The 18011-nt window shown below is 47.8% G+C and overlaps 1 protein-coding gene across 1 annotated transcript; it reads left to right on the forward strand.

Annotated features, from left to right (window-relative positions):
• Positions 1-12728: 12728 nt before the first annotated feature.
• Positions 12729-16696, forward strand: LOC142774324 (uncharacterized). The gene is made up of 2 exons (XM_075874718.1): positions 12729-12738; positions 15414-16696. The coding sequence occupies exons 1-2, from the start codon at positions 12729-12731 to the stop codon at positions 16694-16696; spliced, it is 1293 nt and encodes a 430-aa protein (XP_075730833.1).
• Positions 16697-18011: the final 1315 nt, after the last annotated feature.

Genomic DNA, 18011 nt, shown 5'->3' on the forward strand with positions numbered 1-18011 from the left:
AAAGCGTGAGTTGACATGCATTTTCACGAAAACTTCTTATCTCGCAAGAACGAATCAGATTGATCGTGTCACGGACCGTCTAGTATATTCACTGATGCACGAAACAAACAAGGTGGTTTGTGTCCGTTTCTTGCTAATGCGTTATCACTGCGGCCAGCACAGCCGGACAAGGCAGCATTCGGAGCGTCAGCCTACTGATCAACCTTGAGCGGACGCTCATGAATTCCGCTAGGCAGCGCCACAGTCTATATACATTGCGAATAGACCTGGCGGATGCAATGATAGTGATTGCCAAGAAATACGGTGCAATTGAAGTGTACTATGCTCCGTAAGCGTGCTCACTAAGCATACAGTTAGCGGTGCTTTCGCTTAAATCAACGTCTTCCTACCTTGATAAAGTGAAAACTCCTCTCCAGCATCTCCTCGAGCTTTTTCTGTTGCTCGTGACCCTTTTCGTTGGCCAGGGTCTCGATCTGTTGCATGAGGCGTCTCCTGAGCTTCTCCTTCAGGGAAGTGTGGAAGTCCAGTCGCCGGACACCGTGCATGTCGAGCAGCGACAGCGCGGGACGCAAGGAAGGCAGTACGCCGTTCTCCTCTTGAAATTCTTGGATGGTTTGCAGTGGGTTCACGCAGTTGGTCAGAGCCACGCGGAGGGCCTCCCACCCGGGAAGGCAGGCCTGTTCGCGTCTGTTCATGGATGACTCTCTCAACGAAGACGAAAGCGGGGAGCGCGTACGCAGCGAGAGTCGGGCTGATCAGCTTCACTCTGTTCCATACGCTGGAATGAACGCTGTGAAGGCTAGCAACACCTTTTGCAGATGATGCGTTCGCACAAAGAAATAGTTCGTTGTTGATTCGCACCCATATAATTTATTTCACCTATAGGCAAATTACCAAAAGTGTTTGTGGCTTAGGGATAAGCCACTCCGTTGTACGGCTGTGAGTGTGGTGTTCTAGGCATCTATGGTTCTATATGTCGTAGCATTTCGTGGTGTTTGCTTTCTATTTTTGTTTTCATTTGAAACCTTGTGACGCATGACGCGCTTGTTCTCGCTCTGCTCGCACGAGCACTTTCAACGACGAAACGCTGCCACGAGACGCGTGGAGTTACACATTTTGCAGATCGAGCTCTTTGCGTAGCTTAACACAGCGTTGAATGATATGTATGGAAAACGGGTGTAACCCCTTCTCGATTTGATCCTTCCAGCGACGCAGGCGGCGCCATGTAGCCGTGCTCCGAAACTGTCACATGGTTATTCGCAAGTTCCGCAGACTGTCACGTCGCTCCGCGGCTGCTGGCGTAATTTTTTGAAAGAGTATTGGAGTAGCGTTGGGGCAGCGGCGTTCATAGCATGTGCATGTGTACGTCTTGGCTGGCGTTGGGCTTTGACTAGAGCATTTCTGTTGTAGTTACTGGACGCACAAAGGCCACTGCAATCGTTGCACAGTCATCGTTTGCGAAAAGGGCGCGTTTTTAGACACAACGAAGTAACAACTGAGACACTTACTCGCGTTCACCTGTACCTGTGAGTACGTTTCGTGCCTCATTTTGCGTGAGAAACGCGGGGCATGTTTTGATCTGCTTGCCATTCGGCAGTGACCTTCCGATTTGTTGCTCTCGCGTTCAATGCTTCGCTTTTGCAGCAAAGCGGTAACGTTTTAAATGCGAAGCATTTCTTAGCGAATGTCGGCGACTTTGAGAGTATTCATCTATCTATCTATCTAGCCGCCTACTACTTTTAGCTCTCCTGGCCGTTTCGATAATGGTATCGACAGCAAACTTGGTATGGCATATCATGACTGTACGAAGGACATATTTGGCTAGTCATAACATGAAAGTCATGACATGTATGTCATGAATGTCACGATTTACATTTCATGGTTGTGAAGCTTTCTTGCGGTGGTTTCATTCACATTGCATGTGGAAAAACTGGTGCGGTATGACATAATTGCATGGCGAATAGAAGCGATAGACCCTAACATGAAAATCATGACGTGCGTGTCATGTAAAAACATGACTACATGCCACATTCATGATGCGCTCGCGGCAGTTTCGCTACCGTCACATATACCAAGTTTAGTATTGCGGTACGTGAATGGATGACGAAGTATGATACTAGTGTAAACATGATAAACATGACATGCGTGTCATGTGACAACGTGACTACATGCTACGCTCACGATGCGCTTGCGGCCATTTCGCTAGCTTCACGTGTACTAAACTCCGTACTACGCGACGCGAACGGACGACATAGGTAAATGACACATCCAAACATAATATTCTCGACATGCGTGTTATGCAAGAACATGAGTACATGCCACACTGATGATGCTCTCACGGCCCTTTGGCTAGCTTCACATATGCCAAATTTGGTATTACTTGACGCCAATAGATGACAAACTTATGTGATCGGTGCAAACATAATAATCGTGAGATGCGTGTCATGTGAGAACATGACTGCATGACACAGTCAAAAGGCCAATACATTTTGACGTGATGCGGTGCACGCGCTCGCCGATGTTCATTTCGTCGTGTCACGCCGGCGTTGCCATACCAGGCGCCGGTCATGCCAGGTGCCGCTTTGACACATGCGCGTCTCAGCGCGTCAGGCGTCCCTCCATCACGATAAGAGGGAGACTCAATGTCTTTGTAACCAACGCCTCCTCTAGAAAGATGCCTGAGGAATGGCTCGCGCTCTCAGCGGAGTTGGCCTGCCTTCAGTTTTAAACAAGCTCCGCGCGGTGGCGCTCGCGACTGACACTATCATCATGGCGACAGGCGGTACCAGCTAAGTGTTATTTATCTGCGGCCCATAGGGGTGCGTCAGTCGAGAGTTGTTCGAGACCTGCAACTGTGCACCACTGTTTCGGAGGCTATGCAAAGGGTTGCGTTGTTGCACCGTCCGCCACAGGTGACGCTAGCGACCGAGAACATTTAAGGTCCCTAGATGAAACAAGGTAGCGTCACTCATTGTTCTCGAGCCGTCTTCCTCACTCTCTCGATTACTCCTCTTTTTCTCTGCCATCCGCGTCTGTAGTTGGTGCATTACTTGCACGTGATCTTGCAAATGGCTGGTGGTGTTATTTATTATTATGCAAAAGGTTCAATACGAACACGCATGCGCATATGACTCCAGCCGGATTCTCGCCGTGACCAAAGACAAAATCGTAGCCAGAACATAAACTGAAGACGAGGAGCATTTCGGTGTGCGCTAAATCGACAATGATTGTTTCGCCATGCTCGTTCGATGCAACATCTGCGTTTTTCAGCAATGCTGCGTTGCCGTAAACAACAGAAAATGGTTTCGCTCTCTTCAACTTACCTCGTGCTTTCCGAGATGAAGCGCATCATTAAGTGCAACTATGAACCATTTCACGCGAATGCTTTCGTGCAACTCCGTCAACGTATGTCGACGCGCATCTGCGAAGCGAGTTCACTTGTCGGTTTTTATTGAAACGCCAGGCACGCGTCTAATGCGTGTCTAGTGCATGCCAGTTGGTACAAATACATGTGGGTATGCACGTATACAGAACAGCTGTAGGTTGTAATCAACGCACCTTCAGAAACATTTCATTCTTGACCAGTTCCCGCTTGAGCCGAAACGCGCTGCTTCGAGACACCTCACCAGTAGAACTCTCACTTTTCAGGAAGTTCCCAGCACCGCATCAGAATCACTTGGCATCACGATTGTCCAAATGGGCCCATTTAAAAAGAAAACGTCACCGCAGTGCTGGACGAGTGCTGGACGAGTGAAGGAAAAAAAACTACGACCAGTCTGGTCGTAGTTTTTTTTTCTTGCGTGTGCACAAGCCGGTTGTAATCAATCGTCACAACGTCGCGCCCTGTGGCCACAGGATCCAGCAAGAAGCACGTTCACTGTGTCACAGCACAAACAAAACACAATCGGAGAAGTGGACTAGTTAGAACTGGACGAAATACCGCGGCCGTGGAACTAAAATGTACTACGCGAGACGCCATGGCTAGTGGTGTAAAGTATAGAACTGCCCAACGTTGCCGGTTGAGTATCGCACATCCCGCTTGCTCTTGTGTTGTGCCGTTTATGTTCATAAAGGTAACTGTTTATTCTACGTCTTATTTCGCTCCATTTTGTTTCATTTACATCTATTCACCGTAGCAACAGAACCCAAACATTCGCTTTTGGAAGAAAGTTTTAAACCTTCTAGGGGGCGCCTCAGGCAAATAAGCGAGGAGGAAAAGGGAGGGTGTCGCTACCTTGGAAACTTGTTTCATCTAGGGACCTTAAAAACATTTTCAAAATGAAGAAGAGAAAGGGTGTGGCAGCTGTTTTGTTTTCTCATGCGGCAGGCATCTTCCTAGAGGAGGCGTTGGCGTAACGCACCGGCGCGAAATGCAGTATGTCGCATTTCGCGCCGTTTGCTGACGGACGCTGGTCGCGCCTGGCGTCAGACTATAGAGTGCTCGCGTATCGCTAACGTTGCATTGCTCTGCCCAGCGTGCACGCGCGTCAATGCTACATTGGAGCATATTGGTCTCTTCATGATGCACTCGCGGCTGTTTTGCTCGCGCCACATATACCAAACTTCGTGTTACGTGACGTGAATGTATGACGAAAGTATATGACTGGTGCGAGCGCGGTAATCCCGACGCGCGTGTCATGTAAGAGCATGACAACATAACACGCTCATAGCGTGCTCGCGGCCGTTTCGCTAGCTCCACATATACTAAGTTTGGTATTACGTGACGTGAACAGATGACGAAGGTAATCGAGACATCCAAACATGATAATCATGACACGGAAGTCATTTACGGCATCATTTACCGCCACCTCGCAATGCTGTGCTGATTTTAAAGTGACATATCAACATTTATCATTATTGCTTCGCATATCATCGGTTCCCACTGTACGCAGGATCTGCCAATTTTTTGGTCTTGTACCTCAGAGCTGAGCAGCACTAGCCGCCACCGCTCCCGGAGCGCCTCAGGAGAACATATCGATAAGCTGGGGCATTCCCATAATATATGTTTATGCCCTTTTCGTTACACATAGTTTGCATTTATTGTCCGGGTATAAGTGTGAGCAGCTCCTGTAGAGGTGCACAGTGTTTGGGTAGGAGTTTGCCTGCAGCTGTCGGAATTTAGATGCTTGTTGCCTGTCTAGACTCGCGTGAGGTGCGGGAAAGACGCGCCTCGCTTCTCTGTAGTGTGGCGTGCATTCTGTGTAGCTTGGAAATTGGTGTTTGTGTGGTACGTCGGTGGCGCTGGGGATGATCACCGAGCGTTGTGGTCGGGTTGCGCCCAGGTTAATTCTCGTGGCAACTCGTGAGCCAGCTCGTTCAGATCGGATGTATCAGTCTCCGTGTGCGCCGGGAACCATACGAGGTATTTGGGTTCATCTACTTCGTGTAAGTCTTGGTTATTAGCAAGGATTCTGAACTCTCTTTGTGAAATGCGTCCTTGCGAATAATTTCTGATGGCTAGTTGCGAATCGCTTAGTATGCATGTGTGTTTGTCGGAGGTGATAGCCATAGTTATGGTCACCTCCTCAGCCTCCACTATATTTTTTGTCGTGACAAAGCACTCATTAATACACATGCCCGACGTGTCGATCACGACAGCAGTGTGAGCCTCTCGTTAAGGGCATGGGCTAGCATCTGTGAAAAGAGATTTACTGCTCGTGCTGTGTGCTTGCTCGATGTCTTCTGCGGTCCGTGTTGATAATTGGTTTCATGTTTTTCGGTATCGGGTTAGAGACGATCTTTGCTCCGATTCTATTGGGGATGTCATGTTTGATAACATGCTGTGTATGGTAGATGATTCCTCACTTACTCCTCATTTTTCTTCCTCTTTCAGTTGTAGTGAGCCGTTCAAGCTGGGATATGCCCTGAGTTTCTATAATCTCTTCAAGCGTACTGTGCAGTCCTAGCTGAAGAAGTAGGTCTGTATTAGTATACTCAGGTATTCCTATCACTCGTTTGTAGACATTCTGGATGAGTGCATTTATTTTGTTAGTTCAGATTTTTCCCAGTTGTAGTATGCTGCTACTTACGTCATGTGGCTTATGATGAAAGCCTGGATTAGACAAATTACGTGGGCTTCTTTCATTTCTTGATGTTTATTCATGACCCTGCGAATGAGTCTCATCGCCTTCGTGACTTTGGCAATTAGTCTGCATACAGTCGCACCGTTATTTTCGGTGACTAATCCCAGTACCCTTATTTTTGGGACTATCGGTATAGCTGTGCAATCCTGTGTATGAATCCTAATTTCATCATATTGCCGCTTGTTTTCCTTTGACTTGGGTGGTCTGCCTCTGATTGCTGGCCTGTAGAGAAGGACTTTATATTTCTTCGGGGAGAATGTGAGTCCTGTGTCATTCCAGGTATCACTCAACTGTTCCTATTGCTTCTTGGAGTTTCTGTTCTATGTAGCCATCGCTGCCGTCATTGACTTATATTGTAATGTCATCCGCGTATATAGAGTGATGTATTGCTGCGATTTTATTTATCTGCCTCGGTAGTCCAACCTTGATTAGATTAAAGAGCATTGGAGATATTACGGAGCCATGTGGAGTGCCTCTGCAGCCCAATTCTTAAAGGTGTAAAGCCTCCTAAGCTGCGTGTTGTTTTCCTGCCGGTTAGGAAGTTTCTGACGTAATTGTAGGCTCGCTCACCCATGTTTAAGCTCTATATGTGGCTGAGAATTGTTTCAAGTGCCGCATTGCGAAATGCTTTCTTGAGATCCAGACCGAGTATGGCTCGTGTGGATCTTGTAGGGTAGTCTATGATTTGGCATTTGATTTGTAGCATGACTACTTGGTCGGCTAGGTGACGACGGAAGCTTATCATTATGTATGGGTAGTATTCACCCTTATCAAAAAAACAAAGCCGCTTTTTCACACTTAGCGCCCAACCCGAGTTCTCCAACTCACTAAGCCTTCTACACCACTCAGAAATTTCCTATTCGGTCATTTTAGAGACGCAGGCGGTGCCATGTAGCCGTGCTCCGAAGCTTCCACACGGTGATAAAACTGAGCCGCAGTTCGGTCTCTCAGTAGTCTCAAACAAATGAATGCGTTTTCACGCTCTGCGACGCTGACGCAAATGCTCGCGACATCACCGTTTCGCCCGCCATTTCGACCTTCCGCTGCGCCGCCTATTGACCACGAGATCGAGCAGAGTCACCGCCTGGCGGCAACTGGCCGAAACGGTTAAGTGTGGATTGTTGCTTGCGCTGTCTGCTAGCCACGTCGTGTTTATATGTTGGCGTACGTCATACGCGTTTTCCAAGTGTGGTTTGTCCTGTCATGCCAGCGCAAGCGTAACTGTTTCTACGTAAGCCTGAAACATTTGGTCTTGCTCGGCTGCTAATGCATTGTAATAAGATCGGCGAGTGCAACTTTCCAGAGTGCTGTTTATTGTCACCTTCATTCACCAGAATATTCACAATGTGCCGCTTTCTGTTTCAAGCCCATCGCGAAACGCTCTTGGCGTCCTCCCAAACATCAGGAATATTAAATGCTGTGTAAAGGCAAGGTTCTATGGAAACTCGGTAGTAAAAAAAAGCAGGCTTTAGGCAATGTATTGGCGCACATTTGGTAGGTGTACAACTACGACACTGTAGTTTATCGATCATGCCAGGAGCCTTAGTGGTGTTTATCTGGCCGTGGTATTACTACATATAAATAATACTATATTTCTATGGAAAAAATTACTATCACATAAACTGTGAGACCTCGGTACTTACACTGCACTTAAAACAGTTACTGTGCGCAACCGTGTGGGTGCCGCTTTCTGTTTCAAGCACATCGCAAAATGCTCTTGGCATCCTCCCAAACATGAGGAATAATAAACGCTATGTGAACGCAGCGTTTTATGACAACTCCGTTGTAAAAAAATAAAATACTAAATAACAAGCTTTAGGCAATGCACTTGTGCGCGGTTGGTAGGTGTACAACTATGGCACTGTAGTTTATTGATCATGCCAGGAGCCTTAGTTGTGTTTATCTGGCTGTGGTACCACTACATAGAAATATTACTATATTTCTATGTAAATATTACTATCAGATAAACTGTGAGACTTCGGTACTGACACTGTACTTAAAACAGAGTTGTCGTGCGAAGCTGTGTGCTTATACAGAAATTTTTTGGGGATAATCAAAAAATTAATAAATTTATTTTTTTAATTAAAAACAAAAGTAATAAAATTTTCCTATTTATTTTTAATAATAAGTTTATTTCTTTCAAAAAATATCAGAAAACAACTCTATTCAAATTTCAAAATTTAAGAACGTTTTAATGAGCCCACACGTTTCAAATGAATTCAGACGTCATGCCTATTGTATGTTTATATTCACTGAAGAATTCATCTTTTTTACATTGCTTTCGGCGTTTGTGTGTCATTGTTAGTGACCGACGGAAGGCACTGGTAGGCAGTGGTAGAGGCTAAGGTACTCGGTTGCTGACCCGCAGGTCACGAGATCGAATCCCGGCTGCGGCGGCTGCATTTCCGATGGAGGCGGAAATGTTGTAGGCCCGTGTGCTCAGATTTTGGTGCACTTTAAAGAACCCCAGGTGGTCGAAATTCTCGGAGCCCTCCACTACGGTGCCTCTCATAATCATATAGTGGTTTTGGGACGATAAACCTACATATCAATCGAAGGCAAGGGTAATATTTTGTCTAAAAATATGCTTGTCCTATTAACCGGACCTTTGTTGTAGCACTGTCATGCACGTAACCCGTCGATGAAAGCTTTCTGCTGAACCCCTATATAAGATTTTTACTGGTGCAATAACATGTGCGTACACATGATAAACGCAGTGTAGAGCAACGCGCCGTCAGCCACTTAGCTTTCCCGACTAGACTTATTGACTGTCCCATATTTTATGGTGAACAGAATGAGAGAAAAAAATCCGATGCGTATAGGTGCGAACGGCGGTACTGAACAAATCGCACAGATATGCGGGCTTTCTACGATATGTCTTTATCTTTTTTTGTAGTATGCAGATGACAAAGATGTAAGCAAGTAATTCAGTCACGATACAGCAGTGCGTTGCGGGCGGACTACAAACTAACCCCGTACAAACAACACAGCAAAGGCGTGATATAGTGCGAAAGCGTGAAGAGAGTCACCCAGGGCGAGCACCCCTTTGAAAGGCTGAATGCACTTTACTCGTGGGTAATGTTAACGTTGCGTAGGCGTCGTGCACCGATTCAGTAGAGAAGAGCGTAGAAATTAACAGCAAATCACAGTCAACGTGCGTTGCGGCTGTGCGGGAAGCGCGTGGAACGGCCCTTACGCGACCGCTGCAATATAGAGCCAGCCCTTACAATGGAGCATGCGGGAGCATGACCTGTGTTCTCCAGCAGCGACGCTTGCTGAAAGCGCTAGCCAGTCGCAGAAAGAGAAGGCCTACCCGCTTTTGGAGTTATCTAAACGTCGTGATAACTTAGCATGTTAGGCGTCGCGCTGATAAGCTCGACGGTGTGTTCAACTCCCGATGACGGTGGTCGCGTTTTAATGAAGGTGAAACTAAGGAACATCCGTGAACTTAGATTAGTAAGGTGACCTTCAAGAGTCCCGGATTGTCAAATCAACCCTGTAGGTTGATTCAGTTAGGTTCACTCAAAACGACTTTGCCAAGAACGCCATCTATTGCAGAGAGGGTGCATTCAGGCGTATTGATTGATATATGGGGTTTAAGAACCCATAACCACCATATGTGTACGAGAGACGCCGTAGTGGAGGGCTCCGGCAATTTCGATCACACGGGGTTTTTTAACATGCACCCAAATCTGCGCACATTACCGCCTCAATCGGAAATGCAGCCGCCGCATCCAGGATTCGATCTCGCGACCTGCGGGTCAGCAGCAGAGTACCTTAGCCACAAGACCACCGCGGCAGGGCTGCATTCAGGCGTAGTTAACTAACCTAAAGTTATTCGCTAACCTTTGGCTTCAAGTGATAGCAAAGGCAAATGTTGTGCTCTTTATGTATTTTGTCCAGTCGTTATTCAAAGTCATATTATTTATTGTTCAATGACGAAATCTCTGCTCCAGATATCACGTACCTTCTATATTGCTACGAATTTCATGCTACAGTTGAATGTAACGGCCACTTTGACTACTTGTGGCTTGAGCTTTTGCTTTTTTTCGTATCTACTCATCGCGAACCCCGATTGGTGGATAGAACCAGCTACTAAAGAGGGAATAGTATCTACCAAGAGCTATCGTATGAGTCTTGCTCAATTGTTTCGACCACCAATAGAATTCACCAAAAGTGAATTTTGTTTTCTACTGCTACCACCAGCCGGCACGCTAAGCAACCTCGAGATGGCATGAAGCATACTCTTGGCTAATGTGAATATATCCGCACAATTAGCGAAAGACAATTAAGTCAACCTCAGGAATACCGCTGCAAGGACAGCTGTGTGAAGAAGAATGAATTTGTACTCGAGACGAGAAAAAAACAATAATCGAGTGGACGCGGAAAATTATGAAATGTTCGGACTGAAAAGAAGCTTGCAGTAACAATAAAAGTGGAAAAAAGGTGAATGTCAGAATTCACAACTTGGTAGAGCAAGCTACAGAACTTAAGTAGCACTAGTAGAGTCCTTCATGGCACTATCCATCTGTTTGATTCAAAAGGTGTGCTCGTAACACTCGTCCATCCACCGAGCAGGGCAAAAGCAGCTCGTACTCCCGTTTAGACATACTTATGAGGTATGAAGAACAAATCCTCAGCCCGAACCACAAACATATAGCAGGCATATAGTATACATGAAGCAGTGATATGCAGTAGTGTATGCGGAATCTCTCCTGTAACGAGACATAAACATTGCACATACCGATGAATCGTGCAACTTGGAAGAGCGGGTTAAATATTCCGTGAGAGTCCAACGCCTGAGTGTCAAACGAGCCTCGACTGGAGCCTTGCACTACAGCTGTAAGAAGCAGTTGTGCCAAAGGCGACACTACGTTTCTCAATTACCATAAGGTCTCCATGACATGACTACTATAGAGTGGTGCTGAACTATGAGACTAGAATCGAATTCCAGGTTGCGGCAGCCGGATTTCAACAGAGGATAATCGCAAAAATGCCCACATTTCGAAATTTAGTGCACATTGAGAATCTTCAATTGGTCTTACCATGGCCTCAAAGATAGCGGGCGCGCGGCGTGCCTGCCATCTCGGAGGCCATGGTCTTACGTAACATGAAGCCAAGCACTTGCTATGGCGAGCCCTACATTCGTGCAATGGTTATAGCGCGTAGAACTAAAAAAATTGTTTCATCTTCAGGAACAGCACTTCTTCATTTATTGCTGGCTGTTTAGCCTATACTGAACATTTTTCACCTAGTGAGGACGTTTGCGGTTAACGTGAAGATATTACGCTTAAGCATTGTGGATCACTCTGACAGTTTCTACGGAATTAGGCTTCCGTGACTCTTTCTGGGCTGGTTTAAGTAGTGTGGAATGGAGGGTGTCGTTGTAGCCTCGAATCTCTTCAGAGGGCGGCATTGGAAAAGGAAGACAGGCCCTTTGGTCCGCGTCACAGTACAGGAACTCCTTGCACTCTGAAGGACCTGGACAAAGCCCAGAAGGAACGCAGGGATTTCCAATACCTGAAAGGCAATTGTCGCGTTCAGGTCAGACGTCCGAATACTGTTGTCGTTTTTCAGGGGCTATCGCGTACTGCTCATATTAGCAACAGTTATGTAGTGTGTAAAGATGTGTTAGTAGGTATGATTTCTCATCCGAAGAAGAGAGAGCACAAGAAGAAAATGTTGAGGAGCTCTAGTCTTAACGGAAAAAATAAGAGCACGCAAAGCATCCCGCCGGCATGCCTCATACACAACTATTTTAGGTGCAACATTATTAGGTGCAACGCTTCTTAAGGTCCCACCACACGTATCTGATGCAGTGTGTCAGCGCATGTCAACGCGTTCTCTCCCTATGAAGAGAGGACGCACACAGCATGCCACGCGCATTGTTTGCTTTCTCTTCATGGAGAAAGTGCGTGGCGCCGCGTCAGTAAGCGGCCGCGTTGATGCTTTCTTGCTGTTTCTTGTGCTTGCAGATGGTTGCCAGATGGTGTCCGGCTGTGGTTGCGTGCTTGGCTAAGCCTGCTAGCTTGAGGGCTTGGTGGAAGCTGCAGGTTGGCGATATCTGCGCCGGCAGTCCCGAGAGCCGGTAGCGTGCGACCACCCACAGAGCAGGCAACTTAGATGGCACTCGCATGGTAGCGACACGTCCGGCCCCGTTTTGCCACAGAGCGCATATCTTTCGGTTCCCGGCACGGGCTCGGGGCACACGTCCATTTGGTTTCCAGGCTTTTCGCAGATGGCACAAACTGTGTTGGTTTTCCTATACTTTTGCAATAAGGTGGCTTCGTTGAGGAAGAAGATACTTGGGAGAGCGTCACTACATTAGGGAAGCCGCACCTCCAGTCCCCGATGAATGGGTTGCTTGCCGAGGTGGTGTTCTCCAGAATGTAATCTATGGTGAATGTGTTGGCCAGCTGGATTGCGCCCTTGCCCATGTTGCCTATAGCATTGAGGTAGACTTGCACGTTGATAGTTTGTCGGTCAACCACAGCTGTTCCAAGCTAAGGAAGATGCACAGCACACACTCATCTCTGGAGCCGATGACGGTCAGATTATGCTTCCAAAGATAAGTTCTACACTTGGTGTAGACTGCATTGATGTGCCAGGTTTGGGTCTGCTTCTGCGTTGACTCTACATTCAGAGATGGCTGCCCGTATGGCGTTGCCAATGTTGCCTTTGCCTCTATACTTATTGCCTCAAGTTGCAAGTTCACCTGGGTTTGGTCACGTGCTTATCGGAAGTCATGTGATGCGTGTAGCGGGGTGCGCTTATATTCTTGCAGGGTCCACCCCCGCAAAGATTGCAAATAGCTCCTGTAGCACAGCTTGTGGTTGTCAGCGTCTCCACCTCCATCGGTGGTGTGAGCGCCTACAGTCCTAAAAAAGTTAGTAAAAAGGTAGTAACTGAAAGCAAATAGGTATTTACCTTTATTAAACCATTGCTAACCTTTCGCAACCTGTTTACTACCCACATTAGTAAACAGTTACTACCTGAAACAGTTTCTACGGTTTTGCTACCTGTTTACCAACGTTAGTAAACAGTAACTGGAATGAAAAAGGTAGTAACTGAAGCCGTTACTTTCTTGCATGGTTACTACCTTTTTGCTACCCGGCCATGAACTATCTAACTTAAATTAATAACTGATACATATTTTAATAATTCATGAAAGAAATCTTTTTTACGTACCATCTCTAAACGGAAAAGTGACGTATTGGATACCTAGGGATAAAGAAAAACAATGATTTTAAGTTACGAAACTAGTTATGTAAGCAGCATTCTACTATTATCACAACGTAAAAGTAAGGTTACGGACCATAAGCAAGTGATTCACGCGTTGTAATAGGCAATTATACCAAACTTAGTAAATTAGAACCCACTGACATTACAAGCGGACCAAAATTACCAGATAGTCAAAATCATTCTGGAGTTCTCATTACCTCGTGTTTCATATTATTGTGATTTTGGCACATTCAACTCCGGAACATAATATTACTTTCTAACTGACGATATATTAGTGAAGTGAAATATTCAACAGCATTAAGACTATGCTCAGATGTGGGTGCACGTTAAAGAACCCCAGGTGGTCGAAATATCCGAAGCCCTCCACTACGGCGTCTCTCGTAATCATATATTGGTTTTGGGTCGTTAAATCCCACAAATCAATGCATTGAGACTATGGTAATGAGTTCGGTACCTTTTTTCGACCGTTGTAGTTAATGCATTATTGTGTCACTTTCATAAAAAATAGATATGGCATATCATTTTTATAAGTATGCTTGATTAAAAGTCTTGTGCTGCGTCTTCAAAGACGCATAATCAGATAGTATGCTGTAGTGTTCTAGGCTCGCATTTAATATAATTCATTTTGAAAAATGAGTGCTCACCTGTGCCAGACATGCATAATAAAGAAGGGGCTATATGAACTGCGCGAGTCGATCACTCAATGTAGCAGTGCAGTGTACGATATTACGGCTATGTACTGCTCCGATAGCATTAGACTCTGAGTGTTGCCTTGCCCGAAGAGGGATGGCTTTAAGCTCTCCCATGGTAGAGTACCTAGTACTTTAAATCGTTACCCACTCTTTCTAAACACACGTACTGCTCACGTTCACGACATGCCACGCAAGATTACCAAAAGTTGTGTAGTAACGAGACATAAATTAACTATTGTTAACAATGGGAAATAATGTGGCTAAATGAGTACGGTAGTATCGCGTCCAACTTTTATTTTTTGAAGACCTTTAAAGTTACTGCCCTTGGGTGGTAACGGCTAGTATAGTAACAGTTATTAAAGCTGTTAGTAACGCCAAAGGTAGTGACTGTTACCACCCTCGCCGTTACTAACTGCACTTACTACCAGGGTTGTAACATACGTGACAAACCACTACTATGCCAAGGTTTGCAAGAACTACTATTTTTTAAGGAGTGTACGTGGTTGCAACGCATTTATAGAACTACACCCTCGTAATTAGGGGGAAAATTGGCTAATGATGGAACGGCCAGCTGAATTTCTCGAACTTGCACACCTTCCAGGTCGTAGCCATGAATAGTGGGCTGCAGATGTTGCGTCGACATGGCTTGAGGGGCAATCGTGCGTTCGCATACTTGCTGCTAGGCCCAGGGCCCAGCAGTGTCTCTCGCACTCGTCGAGGTTTTTCGTAGATAAGACTTCAAAATAATCGGCCCACCTGGATGTTTTGGTGTCCGTGGACTTCTGGTAATTAGTGAAATCAAAGGATCTTGGGTTTGGCGTCGCAGCCCAAAGTGGCGCACACAGCAATTCTCAAAACACTAAGTTTACGAAACACGCGTTTGCTACTACCAGCACAGCACCTACGTCTCCGCGGTAACATAGAGTTTACTATGTTACTCTGTGGCGGTAATGGGAAGAAACAAAGTTTTTTAAAACAAAGAGCTTACGGAGAAACGGGTCGGCGCCGCTTCTGCTCCTGTGCGTCGCGGCGATGCCTCCAAACACGGGCGCCGGCGATAAGAACACTCTCGCCCAAAAGAAGAAAGAAAACTGTGTGTGTGCCCCGATTCAGGGGCAGTTGTAGAACCTTCAGTGCGTAAACAATAAAGTTATGTTATCCCACGTCTGGTGACCCGAAAAACGAACGTACCACACCGCCATGGGCAACGAGGAAACCCTTGCTGCCCTTCAACAACAAGTACAACTGCAGCAACAACTGCAGGCCCAGCAACAAGTGATCCAGAACTAAGAGCAGCAGCTTCGGCAACAGTAGCAGCGCAATGAAAATGAAGCACTCTCGTCCGACAACCGTGCACAACCCCACTTGGGCCACGGCACCCAAAACTTCGCTGCAGCGCTCGCTGCCATCTCGGGCGCCTCCATTGCTGCGGCCGCCACCGACACGGACGTCTGTCGCGTCGCCGTCATACTTCCACCGTTTTGGGCAGAGGCACCTGACGTGTGGTTCGCTAAAGTCGAGGCGCAGTTTTCCACGGCATGCATCACCCAGGACCGCACGCTCTACGACTACGTCGTCACCCATCTAGACTCTCGCTATGCGGCTGCGGTTCGCGATATACTTGCGAATCCCCCAGCTGATGACCGTTACCTACACCTGAAGAGAGAACTGATCCACCGGCTTTCACCTTCACAAGACGAGAAGGTGCGTCATCTACTGCAGCACGTAGAACTCGGTGACCGCAAGCCATCGCAGCTCCTGCGTTTCATGCGTGACCTCTTGGGCAGCACCCCAGTCGACGACTCCCGCCTCCGTATCATCTGGCTTCAGCGTCTACCCTCACATGCGCAGGCCATCCTCCATGTGCAACCGAATCTGCCGCTGGACCAGCTCTCTCACATCGCCGATAAAGTCGTCGAGATTCCGTTGCCAGCATCGCCTTTCACCGTCAACGCCGTTGACACCCGAGAGTCCAGCAGCGAGCTCGCGCGCCGTGTCGACGAAATCACTCGTCAGCTGGACTCAATTCAAAGGCGCCTGGATCAAAGCCCGAAGCTGCGTCCACAAAAATGCTCCCAAAGCCATGACAACAACGCCGCTTCATCGCACGGTAATAACGGCCCCTGCTACTACCGTCGTCGCTTCGCGCTTCGGGGACAAAGCTCGGAAATGTCAACCACCTTGCGCAGCTGGACGTCAGCGAAACTTCAACGGCAGCCCGTAGAGACGGCCGCGAGCTGCCAACTTAGAGGTCGTCGCATAATTGTCACTGACCAAGTCACAAAGCGGTGGTTCCTCGTCGACTGTGGCTCCGACATCTGTTGCTTTCCCCGAACCTTCCTGCGTGACAAGCGTCCTTGCACGTCCTTTGAGCTCAGCGTGGCGAACCACTCGACCATCAAGACCTACGGCTCGCTCCGCCTTAACGTCAACTTCAAAAACCTGTGTCGAGATTATCCATGGAATTCCGTCATCGCCGACGTCGCAGAGCCGATCATCGGGTCCGACTTCTTGGCGTACTACAATCTTCTGACTGCCGATATGACGAACTTATCGACGCTACAACAGGCCTCTCCACGTCGGGCCAACGTGCGACCACCCAACAGCATATTGTCAAGGCACTCACCATTGGGAACCAGTCGCCATACCATGACATCCTCGCAGAATTTCCCGACCTGACTCGACCTAGCGGGCGTCCGCGAGAGGTACGCCACTCAACCATGCACAACATTCGTACTACTCCCGGCCCCCCGGTTTCATGCTGCGCCCGTCGGCTAGCCCCAGACCACCTACGAACTGCACAGGCCGAATTCGAAGCCATGCTCCACGAAGGTACTGCCCGCCGCTCGAAGGGACCTTACGCCTCACCGCTTCATCTGGTACCAAAGAAGACCAATGGCTGGCGCCCCTGCGGAGATTATCGCGCCTTCAACGCCCGCACCGTTCCCGACAGGCACCCCATCCGTCATATACAGAAATTTGCACACCGCTTAGACGGCAGCACTATCTTATCAGTGGTGGACCTCGTAAAGGCCTACACACAAATTCCTCTGAACCCGGATGACGTCCCTAAGACCGCAATATCACGCCTTTCAGCCTATTCGAATTCCCTTTCATGATTTTTGGTCTCCGCAACGTGGGGCAAACCTTTCAACGCTTAATCGACGACGTCGTCCGTGGCCTGGACTTCTGTTTCGTCTACCTAGACATCTCAATCTTCTCCCACAACAAAACCGAACATCGCCAACATCTTCGTCAACTGTTCCAGCGTCTCGACGAACACGGCTTACCCTTAACCGTTCAGAAGAGCATGCTCGGCACCCCCGTCGTCACGTTTCTTGGCCATGAAATCTCTTCAGAAGGAACTAGATCCTTGCCTGACCGCATCCTGGCCCTGGAAAATTACGCGTCGCCTGCCACAGCGAAAGATTTCCGCCATTTTCTGGGCATGTTCAACTATTACAGGCGCTTTGTGCCTAAAGCGGCCACATATCAGGCCCCTCTCCATGAAGCGTTGGCTGGCCAACGCGGCAACCATCCTGTCACTTGGACCCCAGCCATAACGCAAGCGTTCGAAGACTGCAAAACTGCCCTCTGCAACGCTACGTTGCTCTCCCATCCCAAGCCAGAGGCGCCCCTGGGTCTTTTCACAGATGCCTCTAGCACCGCCGTCGGAACCTCTTTCATGCAGCGTGTGGGAAACAAATAGCGCCCTTTCGCGTTCTTCTCGAAAAAACTCTCTTCCCCGAAGCCGCCCCCGCCTTCCGGCAGCATCGGCAATGCAACCTCGCCCCCTGCGGAGACGCCCTGGGCAGCCTACTACAGAGAGCTCCTTGCAATCTATGAAGCAGTACAACACTTTCGCCACATCCTCGAGGCACAGCACTGCACTATATACACCGACCATAAACCTATCACTTATGCCTTCTCGCAACGCCGCGAAAAACTTCCAACGGTCCAGCAGAACCAGCTGTCCTTCATCGCTCAATTCACC

The sequence above is a fragment of the Rhipicephalus microplus genome, chromosome 10, assembly GCF_043290135.1.
Source record: "Rhipicephalus microplus isolate Deutch F79 chromosome 10, USDA_Rmic, whole genome shotgun sequence".
Taxonomy (NCBI): Eukaryota; Metazoa; Arthropoda; class Arachnida; order Ixodida; family Ixodidae; genus Rhipicephalus; species Rhipicephalus microplus.